The 18,803-nt window shown below is 46.6% G+C and overlaps 1 protein-coding gene across 2 annotated transcripts; it reads right to left on the bottom strand.

Moving 5' to 3' along the window:
• Positions 1 to 969: 969 nt before the first annotated feature.
• Positions 970 to 18,772, bottom strand: KATNB1 (katanin regulatory subunit B1). 2 transcript variants are annotated; one of them, XM_083870464.1, is made up of 19 exons: positions 18,442 to 18,772; positions 15,134 to 15,264; positions 12,966 to 13,083; positions 11,192 to 11,292; positions 10,646 to 10,687; positions 9,932 to 10,015; positions 8,867 to 8,982; positions 8,276 to 8,347; positions 7,863 to 8,013; positions 7,287 to 7,474; positions 7,036 to 7,169; positions 6,166 to 6,213; positions 5,918 to 5,994; positions 5,133 to 5,252; positions 4,204 to 4,353; positions 3,813 to 3,889; positions 3,345 to 3,419; positions 2,555 to 2,671; positions 970 to 1,967 (listed from the first exon to the last, which is right to left on the bottom strand). In XM_083870464.1, the coding sequence occupies exons 1-19, from the start codon at positions 18,479 to 18,481 to the stop codon at positions 1,835 to 1,837; spliced, it is 1,974 nt and encodes a 657-aa protein (XP_083726590.1). In that variant the 5' UTR covers positions 18,482 to 18,772; the 3' UTR covers positions 970 to 1,834. The 2 variants fall into 2 exon arrangements, with proteins under 2 accessions (XP_083726590.1, XP_083726591.1); XM_083870465.1 differs by having other exon boundaries at positions 7,036 to 7,166.
• Positions 18,773 to 18,803: the final 31 nt, after the last annotated feature.

Raw genomic sequence — 18,803 nt, 5'->3', positions numbered from 1 at the left:
AGCACAGTCCCCATCCCAGTTTGCAGCTATCAGGCTCCTGCAATAAGCAGGAGAGCAATGGTTAAATCCGAAGTGAGTCCCAATGCGCCCATGTCCTGCTCCACCTTGTCCTGCCCTGCCTCACATCCCAACAATAGGCTGGTGGCTGGCAGAGCCTTTTCACACCTCATGGGGGTCCAGGCATTGGATTATCACCAGATAAAGCAGGAAGCAGCTGCAGAGCAGGAGGACACACACCCTGTGAGTCTCCTGGTACTCGAAGCAGGCAGCACTCACCGTGTCCTGCACAGGCTCAGTGCCAGGGCCTCTTGCTGTACAAGCCTCCTTCAGAGCCACCTCCTCCAGAGCCACGGAGCAGGGCAGGCTTTGTCCCCAAAACTTGACTGTTTGAAACACCAGCAATGTGGGGACTGGCTTTAGCGTTCCTGATGGCCCCACTCCACCTCCCCAGAACAGCCCTCCAAATACCTCCCTGGCTCAGAGGCAGCATTGTCACTCCTCCAGATCTGCTGAAGAGCTGAGGGAGGGAGATCTGTGAGCAGCCAGGGAGAAGGATGAGCCCTAAATGATGACACTGCTCCTTGGCCTGGGAACGACCCAGCAGAGTGAAACCGCCCCCGGGATTTCCACAAGCCACCTGGCAAGTGCTGGCTCTCCTGTTGTTCACCACGGCCTCCCAGCAGGAAGGGTGAGAATGTCCAGCTTCCTCTGGGACAGGCAGGGAACAGAACCCTGCTTTTCCTGGGCACTCCCAGCCAGGAGCCATGCCAAGGTGAAGAGCACTTCAAGAGATTCAGGCATTTAACACAACTTTAAAAAAAAATTACAAATATTTTAATAAAATTCATTTTAAGTTACAGATTCCTGGAGAATAGGCTCCAGTGTATAAAATGGGAGACAGGCTGGGAAGAGCAGGGAAAGCACCAACAGGAACCTCTTTCCCCAGAGGAAAGAAGAAAGAGGGACAGAAAGGTTCTGACAGACATTTATTGGGGGAAAAAAAACCAAAACCAAACTTCTAAGAATGGTCCAGTGGATGTAGAAAGACATAACTCAGTCCATGTCCCTCTGTTCCTCCACCCTTCCAAATCCTCACCCCCAAAGGCAAGCACATATGACAAGTCTTCAAGTCACGTATTTTAACAGGTCCAGGTAGACCTCATATCCAAGGACAGTCTGAAGATACTGATCTTCTGCAGCCCTGGGTGCCAGCAGGGATGCCGGAGAAGCCAAGAGAAAGTCTCTTGGTTCAGGTCCTTGAGATGCACCGGCACAGCGGCACAGTGTCTTTGATGATGTCAGACAAAGCCAAAGGGGCTGGTCCCCCAAGGCAGTTGAAGTCCCTTCTGTGTGGAAAGGGCATCCACCCCACAGCAGGCGTTTGTGGGGCGGTGGCTGCTGTCCTCAGCAGCTGCACAGCGAGAGTGGGGCCCTGGCCCACAGGGCCAAGCAACAAGAACCAACAGCACAAGCGGGAAGGAGGGGTGACAGCAGGCTCAGAGCCCTCCTGCAGGGACAGGCCAACACACAGAGCAGCCCAGAGCTTGATGCTGAGATGAAGAGTTGAAACAAGCAGCTTCCCTACAGGGCTTTGTGGAGCCCTCCACCCGCCAGGGCCTCTCACACAGCACACACGTCTCTCCACTCGGGTCCTCCATCCAGCCCGTAGGGCACCAGGGCTGGGTGGGCGACCAGCCAGGCAGATTCCACTTCCCTGCCATGCTGGAGAGGGGCAGAGGGAAAAGACTGACACACGGAGAGATCTGAAATCCAGCCAGACCACGAGCAGGGGAAGCTTGGCCACCTGTATTTGTACATGAGGAGGTGGTGGCTGTTAGTCCAGGACAGCCATGAGGAGAAGCAGTTCCCGAAAGGCACTACCATGGCGGCCACTGAGCCCAGACTTGTTCTTGACAACGTTACTGATGTTTTTCAGCTGCTTGTAGCACAACTTGCATTTGTGAAGCCTGGAAAAAAATGACAGCAGATACAGCATGAATCCTTAGTTGCCTGAGGTGTGGCTGTTCCTGCAATGCCAGAGAGGCAAATCAAGCAGGAGACAAAAGCCCTGAAAATGGCCTGGAAGAGGCTGAAATATGAGCACAGCTCTCCAAAAACACCAGGAATTCAGCCCACGTCCTGAATGAGACAGGAGAATGGCATCCACATAAGGGCTCTTTCACCCCTCTTCCCCCTTTGGCAGTACAGTCCAGAAAAAAAGGAGGTGGTGTTTTCCAAAAGCCAATTCCTGAGAGAAGCTATCCTGTGAATGAACTCAAAATCCAGGGCCTGGCTACCAAATCATGTTTCTTGTGAGGCAGAGGGAAAAGCCACACGGTGGTTTTACTCCCAATACTTTGTTTAGGTATGACTCAGGGCACAGAGGCAAAGGGAAAAGCAGTCCTTGGCCTTTTCCTCTGAGCAGGAGGGATTGGTGTTTGCAGACAAAGGGAAGGCATGCCCAGTCTGGTATCAGATCCCTGATGGCAAGGACAAAGCTCACCCAAGAGAAAGGCTGGTCCCAGGAGGAAGCAAGTGGAAGTGTGTGCCTCACCTTTCCTCTCTGCTGATGTCCACTCCAACAGAAGGTGGTGCAGCAAGAATGTCTGTGATGAGTGGCAGGAATCTCTGGAGAATGAGTTTCAGGGATGTGCAGCCAGTCTGCACATAACTGAAAAACAGAGAATGGGGTCCCACTTGAATTTCATTCCTGTCCCCCCAATACACAGCCCTCAAACAACTTCACTCTACCACCTGTAACCAGGGAAGGAGAGCAACAGCCAAGTACCAACAACACATCTGAGTTCCAAAGCTTTCACAAAGCGAGCCTGTTTCAAAGATCCTGGCACATACCCCACCTGAACAGGACCTCTCTGCTCAAGGGCAGAGATGTCCTGCCAAGGGAACCTGGCAGGAACCTCTCTCCCAGAAGAAAGAGCAGGAACTCCATCTTAAGAGAGGCTGCAATTTTTTCCTCTAAAGATGAGCCCCCAAGTCTGTTCCAGGACTTCATTCCCCTTGTTCCAAGCTAACAGCTTCATTCCCAGCAGTGTGCAAAGCCCATTTGTTTTACATGACCCCTCCTGGCTGCCAGAGCTGTCTTTAATCCAACACACCTACGACAAATCCCACTATCCTGCTCTTCCTGCCCATGTATACTTTCTGTATCTTTTCCCACACACACCTGGCAACTCCATCATCCTTTTTCAGGCTTCATATCAGCAGGATACTGTATCTGCAGTGATTTCTCAGGATTTTCCTTCAGGTACAAAATACCCAGCACAGCTCCCCTATCACTACCTATACCCTGTCTCCCCAAGCACGCCATGTTCTTGATGCCTCACCTTTCATATTTACTTTGGAGTAGTTTTTCTATCTGTGGCAGGACTATAGTACACAAATCCAGCTTCCAGAGAGACCTGAAAAAAGAAGGACATATCCTGAGACTGGAGACGGAGGCTTTACAAAGCTGAGCTGACACAAATAAGACTTCCTGGCAAATGCCCGGACAGAGACACTCAAGTTCATAGAGCAAGTTCACTGACTCCCCCTCGTGAGAGAAAGTGGCAGGTTCGGACATATTTCTTTGCCTCTCAGCAGAAACACTTTATGAAGCCCCAAGACTTTGATTTTCCTTGGCCTCAAATAACTCCAGCAGTTACTGTCACTGCAGGGTTCAGGATGTGACTACAAGCACATGAATTTCATGCTGCCATGGCCCACTGGACATGGGGCAGGTACAAGGCAGAGCTCCCAACTCCCAGCCAGGTGGCTCTTGCACATCCCAGGGGCTGACCCCATCCAGGACTCACGGTTTTTGGTTGACAATATTCAAGAGATCCACAACAACAGACAGATCGTTGATTGCCACTGCAGAGTCCAGAGAGTTCTGAGAGAGAAGGAGAAGAAAAAGTCATCTTTTGCAGAGGTCAAACTGGTTAGGCTAATGCAAATTAGTATCTACTGCTGCTTTTCCAAAACAAGGTAGAGGAAACATGAAGTTGGCTAGGGAAGACAACTCTCTCATGGGAAAGTTTTCTCCATGTTTCTTTGTGACCATTCAAGCTGCAGCATTCTGTGGTGCACCCCTGGGGACAAAAGCTGTGAGACCCTGTGTTTTGTATGAGGCAGAAGCAGCCCCAGAGAAGCAAAGAGCTGCTCAGCTGTTCCCCTCACGAGCCTCAGGTAACTCCACATGCTTGCCTTGATGTCACTGATGCTCCAAACAGCCCGCACGGCGTCCAGGTTCTTGTGGCGGCTAGTGAGCACCACACACATGGTCTCGTGGCCTTTCCTGATCTGGGACATGGCTTCCTCATCCACCAGCTCCGTCTGGCTTTGGTTTTTCACAGCCTGCAAGTACAGACACCATTAACAGAGCAGGATGGCACAGAAGGCTGGGAGCATTCTCTGGCTTTGGTGAGAGCCAATTTTGCTGCAGAGAATGTCAGCGAATACTGACTTCCCCGCAGATAGTTGTAAAAACCTTTTGAAATGGAAATGCTCAATTTGTTCTGATTTCAGTTACTTATTTCCTGCTTTTTCTACTACGTCAATCACAAACAGGTTCAAAGCTTTGGAAAAACTCTCAAGAAAGGTGAATTTAAAGTAAGTTTTCAAAACTGGTATGTTTTAATGAAGAAATGTTTTCACACAAACCCAATTTTTTATGTGAAACACTTGTCTGGGAACTGCATGTTTTATGACAAAGCATAAATCTTACATAATTCATTAGACTCTCAATGTCTCAATTTACTTCCTGCCCAGGCCATGCTAGAACCACTGCTTCCTTCACTCACATTTAGAGTTTGGGATAATCAGGATGCTCTGGTCTTCCCCCCTTTTAAAACCCTCCCCACGCGAGACCAAGAAGCCTCCAATATGGAAGAGGCAGAGACTCCTGTGAAATTATTATATACATGTAATGGCAGACACCAATTTTTTAAATTAACCACTGTCTGGTACATGGAATAGTTCAGTGACTGTCTCACTCCTTGCTCTCTGCTTTGCTAACAGGTTCTTCATAAGCAGGGCTCAACTCAGCTGTATTCCTACCTATCACAATGGGGCACCCCCTTTTGATGCCACCCAACACAGACATTGGCTGGAAAACATTGTCCAGAGACACTTACTGGGAGAAAGTCAGAAGCCTTCAGGCCAATGGGCTCATTCCTGGCTGCAGGAATCACTGATGGTTCTGTTCTGGTCAAAGAAGTTGAGGAGGCAATTGGTGGCCTCTGGACTGGATCGGGCTGCAGGAGAAATTGGGATAAAAGTTCTAGCAGAACAGTCTAGCCCTAGTTTAATGACCTTTATTTCTGACCTGCTTTCTTCTCATCACAGGGTCCTAACACAGAAGCAGACAGAAGCAGCCTCCAGTTTGCTAGCATAATTTAAGAGGCAATAAAGTGTCTGTCAGGTACACACCACGATGTAATTAAGGTTTGTAAAGAACAAGGAGATGCTGCAGCAGAAGTGCCAAGTGCTGCTATTGTTATCTGAAATTAGGGCAATGGGCTGTGGCCAGCCTGAGGGCTAAGTGAGAATTCTAAAGAAGCCAGTAAAATGAATTCTGGCCCATCAGCTGCTTGCACTTTCGGCAACAAAACAGCCTCTGTTCAAGCACTTGTAGAAACTCGGCACTTGGTTCTCTGGAGTGCCCCAATTCTGAGATGCAAGGAGAAGCACCACTGCAAGCACAAGCAGCAAACTAGTTTTAGAGAGAGGCAGAGCCTGTTGGAGGCTTGCCATTGGTTCCACTGCTAAGGCAAGACACTTGGCAGCACAAAGTCTGGAGCTGCACTTCTACTGCCTTTCACTGAAGGAATCAGCCTGAGTAAGGAATCACAAATTCTCCAGCTCTGCACATGGTTCACAGGGGGAGCAGGAACAGCAATTTACAGATCAGAGTACATACGAGCTCTTGCTTTGGCAATGACGTCTGGACTTCTGCACCTTGGCTGGGCTTCACTGCTTCCTTTGCAGTTCCAGGCTCTATGGAGACGGAGAGAAGTGGGAAAGCAGAAACTGATTGTTACTTTCAAGAGTTGAGAGCAAAGGTTCTGTTTAGCTACACTGCAAGGAGTAATTTCTGCCTTCAGGCAGCTCTCCCTCTTTTGAGTGCCACTAACCCCATCCCCACCAGGGGGCCATTTCCATACTCACCATCCTCAGGAGGGGCTGGAAACGGCTCATTTCGAGGAGGAGTTCGGCCTACGGAAAAGATTTAAATAATAAACAAATGAAGGAGCATCCAAGGCTACAGATAAGTGGCAAGTCAACCTTGGAGCAGAGAAATCTCCAATAACTCCACACATGAGGGTAATCAGTGACACAACAAGCAGAGTCATCTCCTTTGGACCTTGAGACTACTGTTGAGTTTAGCTAAAAGCTTTCAGCCTTCATGGAAGGGACAAAACTGACCCCTGTGTTTCACTGCTGCTGTAAGGGTGTGAAGCATGAGACAAGGCACTATCACAACAAATGATATTAGGAAAAATCCACCTCCTGTTATTGATTTATATAAGTAAATAAAATAATTGATTTATATAAGTAAATAAAAATAACTGCTATGAATTCCTCAGAAAGAGTATCTCATTTTTATCATTTGCATAAAAATGAGATACAGACACTGCACAATGCCTCCTAAACAACAGTCCTTGCTTTAAAAAAACATTTTGCCTTTCCTTCTTTAATGAAGACTGCTGATCTTATACATATCAAAATTCTAAGCTAATAAAATTCCTTTAACACTCAGAATAGGAAGGCAGCACCTTTACAATGAAGCTCTGATTCCGAGCCAGGCTTCAAACAGGCATCACTGTACCCTAGTAAAGGTGCCACTTTTAAGCCATTCACCAACATGATCTGTGCTTCAGTGTCCAAGCACAAAATATTAAAGAAAAGCTTTCTAAACTCTCCAGTCACAGGCGAAGTCTCTGTCACAGTAAGCCAAAGCTCAATTCTACTAAATTAGTTTAGCATCCTGATCTCAAACCCAAGCTACTCAAAAGCACCACAAACCCTGGTACTGACAGATTGCATTCTTGGGCTGGAAGATCTCTTTGTAATCCTCCTGGTTCTGGATCTCAGCCTTTGATTCTTTCTCATCCCGGTCATCTTCACTGCTAGGGCTGTGCCTCTCACTCTCTGAGTTGTGCTTCACTCTGCTGTAGAAAAAGAGTTGTTGTCATGGGAAGCCATACTGACAGAGAGAGAGAGAGCACTGAGTGCCTGGGACATTTCCATAAAATTTTGAAACTCAACAAGCCAGCAGACTCCCTCACCTCTGTGGCTTGCTGCAGCTCGTTGAGGGTCTGTCATAGATGCGGCGAAGGGAGGACCCTGTGGGGGTAGGTGGCACAAGAGGCTGGTCGTCCCTGATCAACCCGTGAGGAATAGAATCCGACTTTGGGACTCTGCTGAGATCCACAACGAAGGAAGAGACTGTGCTTTGTGCAAAGGAAACTCCTATCTGCAGAGGGAAAAGATCAAGATAATTCACCAAGGAGTAGGGTGCACACCAGCCCTTTTGAGAACAGGCATGATGGAGTGACCCTGAGTAACTGTGCTTGAGGACTGCTTCGTTCAGTGCTGCAGATTTTTCAACCTGAAGTTGCCAGTGATTTATGAAAGGCATGGATAAATTTTTTTGCCAAGCACAGCTTCTAAATACTGGTCAAACTAAGCTCCAGTTCTTTCCTCCAGAAGCCAGAGATATAAGTGGAGCACAAGGCACACAGCCTTTGGGCACGCTTCAAGCCCTGACACAAGCTTACAGGTCTGAAAGCCTGCAAGAAGGCAGCAGGATTTTATCTTGTGTTTCACAGCTGCCTACCCCCGCCTCAGGAGCAGTTGCTTACCAGCTGGTTGTTGCTGATAGACAAGTCAGCTACTTTTCCCCAGTTCACCAAGACCACATCAAAACAGCGCTCTGGCTCCCAGCCGTACACACGCAGCGAATCCTGGAAGCCGCTGTACAAGCAGCAGCCATCCGGGTTGAAGAGCACACACCTGGGAGGAAGGCAGCAGATGAATCAGGCACAGCATTCCCACCTTGCTCAGTCCTTGAGGATCTCTGACTACACTGAACACCCTCAGTTCTGTTTTTAACAATGAACCTTGCAATGTGGTGTTCGCCTGTGCAACCTGGTGGGCCTGTGCAACATCTCCAGCAGCCCAAACTGCTCCCCAGTAAAGTCTCTCTCTGAGGAAAACCCCTCTTCACCCCACCTTTAGTTTCTACCTAGCACATTTCTGTAGGAATTTAATGTACCTGACAGGAGTAGCTTCCTCTTCAATACAGCTCACAACTTGAAACTTCTCCAAGTCCCAGAACCGAACAGTCCTGTACACACAACACAACAAAATTCAGTGCTTGTCACCCTAGAAATCACAGTAGGATCCAGATTTTAAACAAAACACTAACAGTCAGAATGACTTTTCCTGTAGTGCACATACAGTAACCCTACACAGAAGGCTGGTCTAGCTAAGATCCATGAATCCAGACAGAGATATTTAGAGACATGGACAGGCATTTAGAGCTGACCCAGAGCTAAGAGAACACCCTGCCAGCTGAGCAGGGCTGCCTGCTGTTCACACAGGATGTCAGCTGGATTAGTGAGAGGCTTGGGGCTACACATTGGTTTCTAGAGTGGCAGAAGGTGCCATCAATTTTGGATGAGAAGGGAAGATCTCCATGTTCTGCCCATCACAGATGTCATGTCCTGCTGTCTAGATGTCTGGCTCTTGCAATGGCAGGTTTGAGTTGCGTGACACTCCTCCTTGTCATGTTCCTACAAGGAAAGGCATCAGGAAATGGAACAGACATTCACCATTTCCCTTCTTTCTCCCTCCCGTTACGTACCTGTCAGAGCTGCCAGAAGCCAAAAGGTATTCATTGGGGTGGAATTCAACAACGTTTACTGGGCCACTGTGTCCCGTAAACTCAAACATTAACTTCCCAGCAGTCAGATCCCACAGCTGAAAGGAGGAAAGAACAGAGACTCTTGAAGAGATTTAATGTTAGAGATTTCCAATACACTTGGGATTTCCTTGTACTGGCTACCTTCTAACACTTCCCCCATCCAAGAACAGACCCAAGTCTGTCAAAGAAGGCAATAATCAGGGAAAAAGTACCATCCAAATAATTTAAGGCTTTGTTTTGGGTTTTTTTGCATTATCTTTTATTTTCCATGTCACTTGTCCCCTAGACGTTTTTGTTTTATATTTAGAGACTGAGACAAAATATAGCTGTTCCATCTGTCCCTACAGACTGTATCTCAAAAGTGAACAAACAAAAATCCAAAAGCTCTGAATCCCTTAGCAATTCCTTCTTCCTGTGCTCTAGTCTCCACTTGAAAATGCAGTGAAATAATTATCAGTTAATTTCATGTGAAACTCAAAAATAAAATCAGTCCTTCTTCCCCATTCCTCCATACTCTCTGTGAAACAACTGAAGTCACTGTTCAGTAAATACTTTCCTGAACTCCTTCTCTTGCTCTGCTCAGCCCTGACAGCAATTTTCAGACTGATAATCACATGTAATGTGTATAACACAAACAGAGCCAGGAGTTAGTCTGGTGAAGCAATGTGCTGTGGACAACTCATTCTACAAGGTTTACTGAAGCCAACATTCAGGTATCACAACTCTACTACCATCAAAACATTGATTTTTCTGTGCATAGTGTCTCTCACGGTGTCTGCTGGATAAGGGCATTTCAACCCATGCAGTTCTTCCATTGGTGCTGTGGACCATCAGACACAAGCCCCATAAGAAAATCAGTCTCTGCAAAGCCACAGGGCTCACTCAGTCAGCTGCCAAATGAACTAAGGGAATTTATGCGCGAGTACTGGCAATGCCTGGCAAAAAGACAATCCCAGCACTCCCATGTGCTCACAAGCACATAAGGAGGGTGTCACAATAAATTACCTTTACAGTGTGATCATCAGCAGCAGAGGCCACCCATTTCCCATCAGGACTAAAGCGGAGACACCGAACTGCTTCTGTGTGACCCTGAAATGAGGAAAACAAACACTATTCTGGCTTTTGTCTTTCAATCCTATACAATATAATAAACCAAAAACAAATAAGTGTTTAAAGAGCTCACAGCTTGCAGAACACAACACTGTACTCAAGACACTACAGCCAGCCACACTAAATGTATGTAATCTCTCTCACTTAGTCATTTACTCCATCAGTTTAAGTATGGTAAATACAGATCTGGCTTCACTAATAAGAATCATTTCTAAATTGCAGATTTACATATGGTCAGATAGAAGTGCTGTGACACTTAGTCCATGGTTTCTACATGAAATTAATATTCAGCAAGTTCTTCAGGTAGAAAAAGGTCTCAAGAGCAGAACCACCCCAGTGCAGTGGTAATACCATTAACAATATAAAGAAATCCTCACGCATGCTCTCCCCACCAAAGCCATCCACACTATATTCCCACTGATATCCCATAATATCCATTTCATATTCCCATGCATTGGTTTGCCAGGCCACTTCACAAATTGTGCAGATCTTATTTTCATGCTGGAAAACCAGGATGCTCACTGTGCATAATCACATTTAGGTTTACCCAAAAGTCCTCAAGAGAAATCTTTCACCCCTCTTTGCCTGAAACCTAATGAAACATTTTACCTTGAATGTGAAGATACAGCCTTTCCTTCTTACATCCCAGAGCTACAAGAAAGAAAAGCAAACAAATTATATGTTTAAAGCAGTATGCTGAGGGCTCAAGGGTCCTGCCAGACCAAGGGATCTCTGTGTCACCAAGCTAACAGATACTGCAGAATGAACAGCCTGCTGAACCCCTGTAGGCCTTAGGGATATTTTCTAACTCCTCAAGGGAGAATCACTCCTGGAAGGCACCTCTTACTACAGCAGCTCAGTTCTGACAGTTAAACACCAGCCTGAGAAAGCAGATACAATCCACACCAACCAGGACATCTGTGCTTGCTGAAACCAGGTCTTGGCTGGCACCTTACTCAGAACCACATTCCACACCAGAGGAGTCACATTCATGAGCTGGCTGTGAAAATACAGCACAGATTTCACAAGCACTCATAAACACACCTGCCCACACATGGAAATGATGATGTGCAGCATCCATCAACAGCTTGGCACTCTTCAAAACAAAGACACTGCAAGTAAAGAGGGAAATCTCTAGTGGAAGCTGGGATTTACCTTAATGTTGGTGTCCAAAGAGCCAGATGCCACAAAGCTTCCAAAAGGATGAAAATGAAGGCTGCAGATATTCGCTTTGTGACCTGGTAGGCTACGAAGAACTGGGAAAATGAGAGGCAGAGCAGAGAGAAGGAATAGGGGAAAAATATTTAATAGTTCATTTCCACCAGACACCATGCAGAAGTGTAGCCATACTATCCCCACCAATATTTTATGGAAAATTACATTATTTTGTGGAAATATCTCTGACTTTACCCCAGCAATGCAAAGAAACAGCGATAGAAAGCCCATGATCAATGAACTTAATGACAGTCCTGTCCTTAGGTATGGAAACTACAGACATAACTCTAAAGACCTCCATTCTAAAAATGAGGCAGCTGGCAGGCAGTGCATCTTTCCATTTGTTACACAGACAGCAAAATGGACCAGAGGAGGAATAGTTTCAACCAGGAAGTGAAGTGAAGTGAAACAGTCTTGACTGCCTGCAGCATTCACCTAAAACAGATCCTTTCCCAGGACTCTGCACCCCATCCAGGCACCACCTCTTAGGTTCCAATATTCACCCTGGACTCCTTCAATTGTCCCTTGCAAGAATCATCATAAATACAGGAAATGGATGCTTAGGAAGCAGGAAACAAAGAAACGATCAGTGTTTCAGCAAGTCATCAAGTAACACCCCCTGTAATTCTGGAAACCAGAAAGGACCAGTAGAACTGGTACATCCTATCTTGGCAAGCAGTGACAAATGCAGAACTCAACTCTAAGAAAAATTGCTCAGATAATAACAAGGGCAATCCCTCTCCCTCATCCATCATCTGGAACAAGCTGATGATTCCCCTGGCAGAAATTAGCTCTTGAGCCAGGGCTGGGGTGGTCATTTGCACAGACACTGGCTCACAGGTCTTCTAATAAAGGCAGCCAGATCAGCTACTCCCCACAGGCAGAGCCAAACTATCCCATAACTGAACTGATTCTAACTGTCTGAATGACAAAAGTGCTTTTCATTACTGATGCTGCCTGTGGTTTGCCTCCTTAGCTCAGCAAGTGTAAGTCTATTTTCATTACACATTCCTTCTATGAACAAGTAGCAACCTATATTCAGTCATTTTCTGGTATTCCTGCTGGAATGCACTCAAGTGATTTATGATACCTTTGCAAACTCATTCTAAGATTTGAGGAAAATGCAATTAATAAGAGTGACTCAACAGTGGCCTTTAAAGGACCAGAGCTTGATGAGTTAATAGCTTTTACAGTTTATTAAAAATTAGGTCTTTGTCTATTTATGTGGCCATGCAAGAGCAGGAGACCAGAAAAACTGCTTGAGGAAAAAAGAAAAGTTAGAACCTAAGAACAAGAAGTCAACAAGCAGAGATTTCCTGCATTTATGCAGAACCTCAGAAATTTAAAACTTCCATTCTGGTTTGGGATGCTTCTACTGAGGTTGACCATTCTAAGCTGAGACTCTGAATACAAATTCTATATGCCTAGTTATCTATACATGCATGGAAACTGGTCTGGAATACAGATTTTGACACACTCAGGTCAAAACCATAAAAACTAGCTCCTTAGATCAGTGTCTTCAATACATGTCCAAATTTCTGCTCAAGCATGAATACACAGCTGTATAGCCTCAGTAGAAGGGCAAAAAAGAGATACAGATGAAAGCAATGCCAGGCTTCTTAAATCAGGAACCTTCTGGGTCAGTACAGGCATTAAACATAACAATTCCCCAAAAGGTGTGCATGAACAGAAGCAAGAACTCATGGACACATACCTTTGGCAGCTTCCAGGTCCCAAACTCGAATGGACCCTGACCGGGACCCTGCGACTATGAGCTTCTCATTGGGGTTCACCTGTAGGCTCTCAATGGGGCTCGTGTGGCCCGTCAAACTCTGCAAAGAAAACCACCAGTGTCAGTGAAGAGCTGCTGGCACAGCTCTGTATGAGCCATGGCACTGCTCATACTCGAGGGGTAACTCCTTAGCCATGAGCTGAGACCACCTGGCTGTGCCACAGTCCTTTTTCCTCAGCAGTCACCAGGATGGCAGAGCACCCTAAAGCCCATCCCTGCACCCAGCACAGCACACCTGGCTTCCCACATTATCCCACTTTCTGGGCCACACTGACTAAGTTTTGAAGGATGCATCAACAGAGACACAGGTAGTTAAACATTAGGCGCGGATCTCAGACAAGGCTGACACATTCTTACATCATAAAAATTATGCTGTGGTAGCACAATGGCAACATGCTTGCTTTAAATGGGTCACGTAAGTGTCATGAACCAGTTACAAAATCAAAGCAAGAGCAAAAGCAGGGCTACTTTGAAACCTTCACACAAGCACTGAGCCATAGGTTGCTGCCAGCAATGGATGTCAGTGATAGCATGGTGCTAACACTGAAATACTGACTTGAGGCATAAGCAGTAATTCACATGTATGAAGTTCCTTTCATCCTTGAGCACCCGAAAGCTTACAAATTACATCAGCATTTTGAAAAGGCCTATATTTTAGTAAAACACAAGAATATTTAAAACTAGCTCTAGAAAACAAATTCCACCACTCCAGACTTTCCGCCTGCCAAATAAGGAGTATTCTCTGCTTTAGTCCATCCTCAAATGTCTTTTTAAATAGCTACACTAGCTCTGTGCCTCCCACACACATACAGAGGCTGGGAATGCCAGTTGGAAGCTGCCTGTTCTCATGGAGCTTTCTTAGGAATCCATGTGCAATTGAAATTCTCTTCAAAATCCACAGACGCAACTGCCATTACTGAGTGAGAACTACAGCTCACACTTAAACCAAGTCACAATGTTACTTGAAAAGTTCCTCTTCTCCCTCTTTCCCAATACAAACATCCATAATCATTATAATATAAACACTAAAAATGAACTTCACAGGACAATACCAAAAATCAAGATTCTTTTGATATATGAGAATGGCACAAGCAGCTTCAGTCAGTCCCTGCCTCTGAGAAACAGCAGCTCTCAGTGTCTGTGTCCCCAGGAACAGCCGGAGAGGTGCAGCTCTGCTACCACCAAAAGGTACAGAGTTAGTCCTTCAGCCTTCTCTAGTAAGGCCATAATCCATTTTCAAACTGGAGTCATGCCACCACCAAGGGCCTGGAAAGACATTGCTCAGCTACACTACCCAAAAAGCACAGCCCTGTCAAAGGTGACCCTTCATACACTTAATGAACGAAAAATAAAGTGGACAAATTCTCCTTTCAGCCTTTTTGACCTGACTTTCCTGATTGCTTTCTCACAAGGTTCACACTGGCTAGAGCAATGCCTTCAATACCACAACATTATTGTGTTGTTAATTAAACAACTGACAAGAGACATGCTAAAGTTGGTTTTATACAACACCCACTCAAAGCGACGCAGGATGGATATCTGTTAAATATATATTTATGGTGCTCTTCAGTGATCACTGCTGAGGTAGCCCTACCCTTGGTAACACACTGCAACCAGAGTTACTCCTCCCCAGCCTACAGCAAACTATCATGGCAACCTTTATGCTGACAGTTAGGGATGGTGGCACAGGTGGGAATGCATCCTGCTGGGGATATCTCCTGCTGTGACTGCAAACTCCGGGGTATAAAACTGGCCCCTGCAGCCTGCACTATAAAACTAGCTGTTCTTGTACAAAACTCTTCCTTTAATTATTTGTAGACTGGTAAAATAATAAACCACAATATTTATTATCTGAGCAAGCACTGGTCCAGCTCAAGCATTCCCACAATGTCTCTAGAGCAGTGGTCTCACCAGGCACCCAATTCCATCCCCATCTTTAGTAAGAATCTGGTTACACAGCCTTGCGTTGGCAAGCTATTCAAAAGTCCCACAGTCTCCACTCCCAACAATCTTTCCCCTCATTCTCTACCCTCCAAACCTCAGAATTAGTATTCCCACACCCCAAAAGCTGAAAACAGGCCTGTTCTTACCATGATGCAGTTGGGCTTGCTAACTGACCATATGTTGACCCGACAGTCGTCTCCTCCAGTGGCCAGCATCCGGCCTGAGCCTTTTCCCAGGACCACTGAGGATACATTGCTGCTGTGGGCCATGATCTCTTCTGCACAAAACAAAGCAAGCACTTATTACACATCAGTTATAAAAATTTTCATCCCATCCCTCCAAAAGGTCTAAAAAAAAGATTTTTTCTCCAGAAACACTTTCCAGTTTCCACTGGACAAGCTGCAGCAGCCCACTGTCCAGATAAGAAGTCACACTATTATCTTACTTCGAGCAGTCCTTCTTGGATCTGCCTGCTGCACTTAAAACATTTGCTGATCAAAGTTTCAAGACTCCAGTGCTCACGTGGTTTACAAAAAGCATCTTCTCTCACTTGCAGCAGCTGAAGAGCTTTTGAAAATTTGCTCAAGTGCAGCACCCTGATCACAGAAGGCACTTTACCTGCAATAATGCACAGCAGCCAGAGTCATCTAGTGAAAGGCCCTCTAATCCTGCTCTAGAGAGCAGCAGCAGACAGTCCAACCTGAGAGGAACTGGCAGAGGAGCAGCAGCACAGTTTGTTACCTTACCCAGAAAAAAAGCCAGACTCAGCAGTGGGGAGAGGTGGAGCTCCCTTCCCTGGGCTTTGGCAGAGGCTTTGCTACATCCCCACCAGGTAGCACAGGCAAAACTGAGCACTGCAGGGCATGCAGCTGTGACAAAGGAGGGTGAATAGCCATCCAAATGGGCAGAAAACAACAAATCTGATTGATGCTTAATGACTGTTTAAAAACTGGGAGCTGAGGGGACGCTCTGAAACTGCAACAACAGAACTCTATGGAAAACTCATCATAAAGAAACCAATTTGGGGGAAAAAAGAAACCAAATGAGCATCAAAGGAGCTTAGATATCTCACAGTGAAATTCTAAATTATTTCAAAATTTTGGCAGGGACAAATACCTTCATCTTACCGTTCTCTTCTTTGAAAGGTCACAGGATTTGCATGCATAATAGTTATGAAACTGTAAAAATAGTTATGAATCTGTAAAAAGGCTAGGTAGCATCAAATCAGCTTTCATTCAGATTGCTTGGCTGGGAGGAGCAATTTGATAATTTTACATGCAACACTAATCCAAAAGGATTTTAGATGGCTGCAATAATAATTACAGGTACTTTGATCTCAAACTCTCCAGAGTGTTTTTTTGAAAGCAAAACTGTGTGACTTTCACTTGGGCTGGAGAAACACCGTTCAAATTACAAAGGCAACTGGACCATAAATTACATGTGAAGGGCAGATCTGAAAATACACCTGCATTGTGTTGAAAGACCAAACTTCCACATTGCCTATGTGGATACACAGACTAGAAGGTAACCAAAAGTACAATTAGTTTTACTAGACCAACTATAGTTAAAATTGCAAGGACAGATGCTCAGCATTGCTGCTGAAACAAGTGTCAGCAGCTCCACTTTTTCCTCTCTTGATTTCCTTCTTAATAATATACTGTAAGTTTAAAAGTCATTGTGGAAGCATGTTCCTAAAAGCTAGGTGATAAATTTAAATTGATGTCTGCCTTGGGCAGAGAGGTTTGTTTGCTCTCTCACAAGTCCCTTAAACCCACAATTTTTTTATTTCATTAAGTTCTTGTCACCAGCTATCACCCACCAGCCCAGTAACACTGAACTTCTAATTAGCATTGCTGAAACATCCCTAACACTCAGAATGTTTTTGCTTCTAAAGAGGATGCTAAGATGGGGCAGAGCCTAGCAAAAATGAAAATTAAGAACCTCTGCCTAGGGTGAATGGAGATGGATAGACTTCCAGCTTTTCCTGCAATTGGCGTTTCAGTGACGGGAAGATAACAGAGCAAACTGGCTTTCTGCTCAAAAAGATACAAAATTCCTAAATCAGAAATCTCAGATGACTTCATGTGTTACCAGTCAAGGACACTATTTCTGACAGCCAGTTTCCAGAGCCCATTCACTGATTAAAGCAAATGATCACATCCTATTGCTTCTAAGCATTCCTCAACATTTCCTCTATGAAATAACTCATCAGTGACCAGCTAGAAACTGATAGTCAGCAACTGTCTACTGCTCCTTCAGAGGAAGAATAATGGACATGAAACCAGCAGGCTCTCACTGTCTCTTGCAAAGCAATTTCAAGAGGGTGGGACACACAGGCCCTGCAAAAATCACCTCATTCCTCCTGCAGCAGAGAGCTCAGTGAACCTTCTGTAACAAGTGAGCACCAAAGAAGGACAACCCCAGAGAGGCTAATTTTGGGGCCTTCCCCCTGACACTGAGGGGATAACCTCATAACCTGCTCTCAAGAGCAGTTTCCATTGAATGACAGAATATTCTGAGTTGGAAGGGGCCCACAAGGATCATCAAGTCCTGTTTGTCCTACACAGGACAATCCCCTCCTTTGCTGACAGTGTTGTCCAAAGGCAGGCCTGGTGCTGTAACTACCTCCCTGGGGAGCCTGCTCCTGTGAAGGTGAACAATCTTTCCCTAATATTGAACCTAATCATCCCCTGGCACAGCTCCAGAGGCTGGTTCAGGTCCTGTCACTGGTCACAGACACAGAGATCGGAGCTGTCCCTCCAATGCACTCATGAAGGAGCTGCAGCTCATGATAAGCTCTGCCCTCAGCCTCCTCTTCTCCAGGCTGAACAAGCCAAGAGACCTCAATCACTCCTTTGCAGGCCTTACCCTCTAGACCCTCCACGATATTCACAGCCCTTCCTTGGATACTCTCCAAAAGCTTTATATCCTTCTTAAACTGTGGTGCCCAAACGTGGCCCAGGACTAGAGGTGAGGCTGCCCCAGAGCAGAGTGAGACCATCACCTTCCTCAATGCACCCCAGGGCACAGCTGGCCCTCTGCGCTACCAGGGCACACTGATGACTCATTTTCAACTTGACATCGACCAGGAAACCCACATCCCTTTTTGTGGGGCTGCTCTCCAGCCTCTCATTACCCAGTCTCTCTGTACATCCAGGGTTGCCCCTTGACAGGAGCCCCATCCCTCACTGCCTCGGTTGTTCTTGTACTACAGCAGAGTTATATGGGGTTAGACAGGCGCTTAGCCTAGCACTGCACCAACTATCCAGAAAAAATAAAGACCGTGACCCTTCGAAAACAGCACTGACAAGGCCAGGCCATTCACTGCGCCGCTACGTTTTTCAGCAGGACTTCCAGGAGTCGAAACCTCCTGCTGAAGGAGGGTGGGGACACCATACCCAGGGCAGGGATGCGGCGGCTCCGATCCCCCCCCGCTCCCAGGCCCGGCACTCACGCAGCTTCCATGCCGTCTTGGTGGTGACGGCCACGGCCATGGCTCAGCGCGGCGCCTCTGGGGCGGGCAGCGCCTTTCTCCTCCCGGCGAGGCTCCGCTCCGCGAGCGCGTCCTACGGCCAGGCCGTGCACCGGGGCTGCCCCGCCCGTCCTGCGGGCGCACACACACGGTCACGGCGAGACCCTCCTGAGAGGCGGTGCAGCGGGGGACGAGGCCTCACCGCTGATGAACATCACGAGACAGAAGCGCTGGGCGGGCCGAGAGCGATCGCCCGGCCGCTGGAGGCAGCGGGGTCCGGCGGAACCGGACCGGGACCCTCCGCCCGCCGCCGCCGCCCCACAACCGGCCCTCCACAACAACCC

This window comes from Zosterops lateralis (genome assembly GCF_965231275.1).
Source record: "Zosterops lateralis genome assembly, chromosome: 12".
Taxonomy (NCBI): domain Eukaryota; kingdom Metazoa; phylum Chordata; class Aves; order Passeriformes; family Zosteropidae; genus Zosterops; species Zosterops lateralis.
The sequence above is the reverse complement of the archived record's forward strand: the minus strand, read 5'-3'. Positions and strand labels throughout refer to the sequence as shown.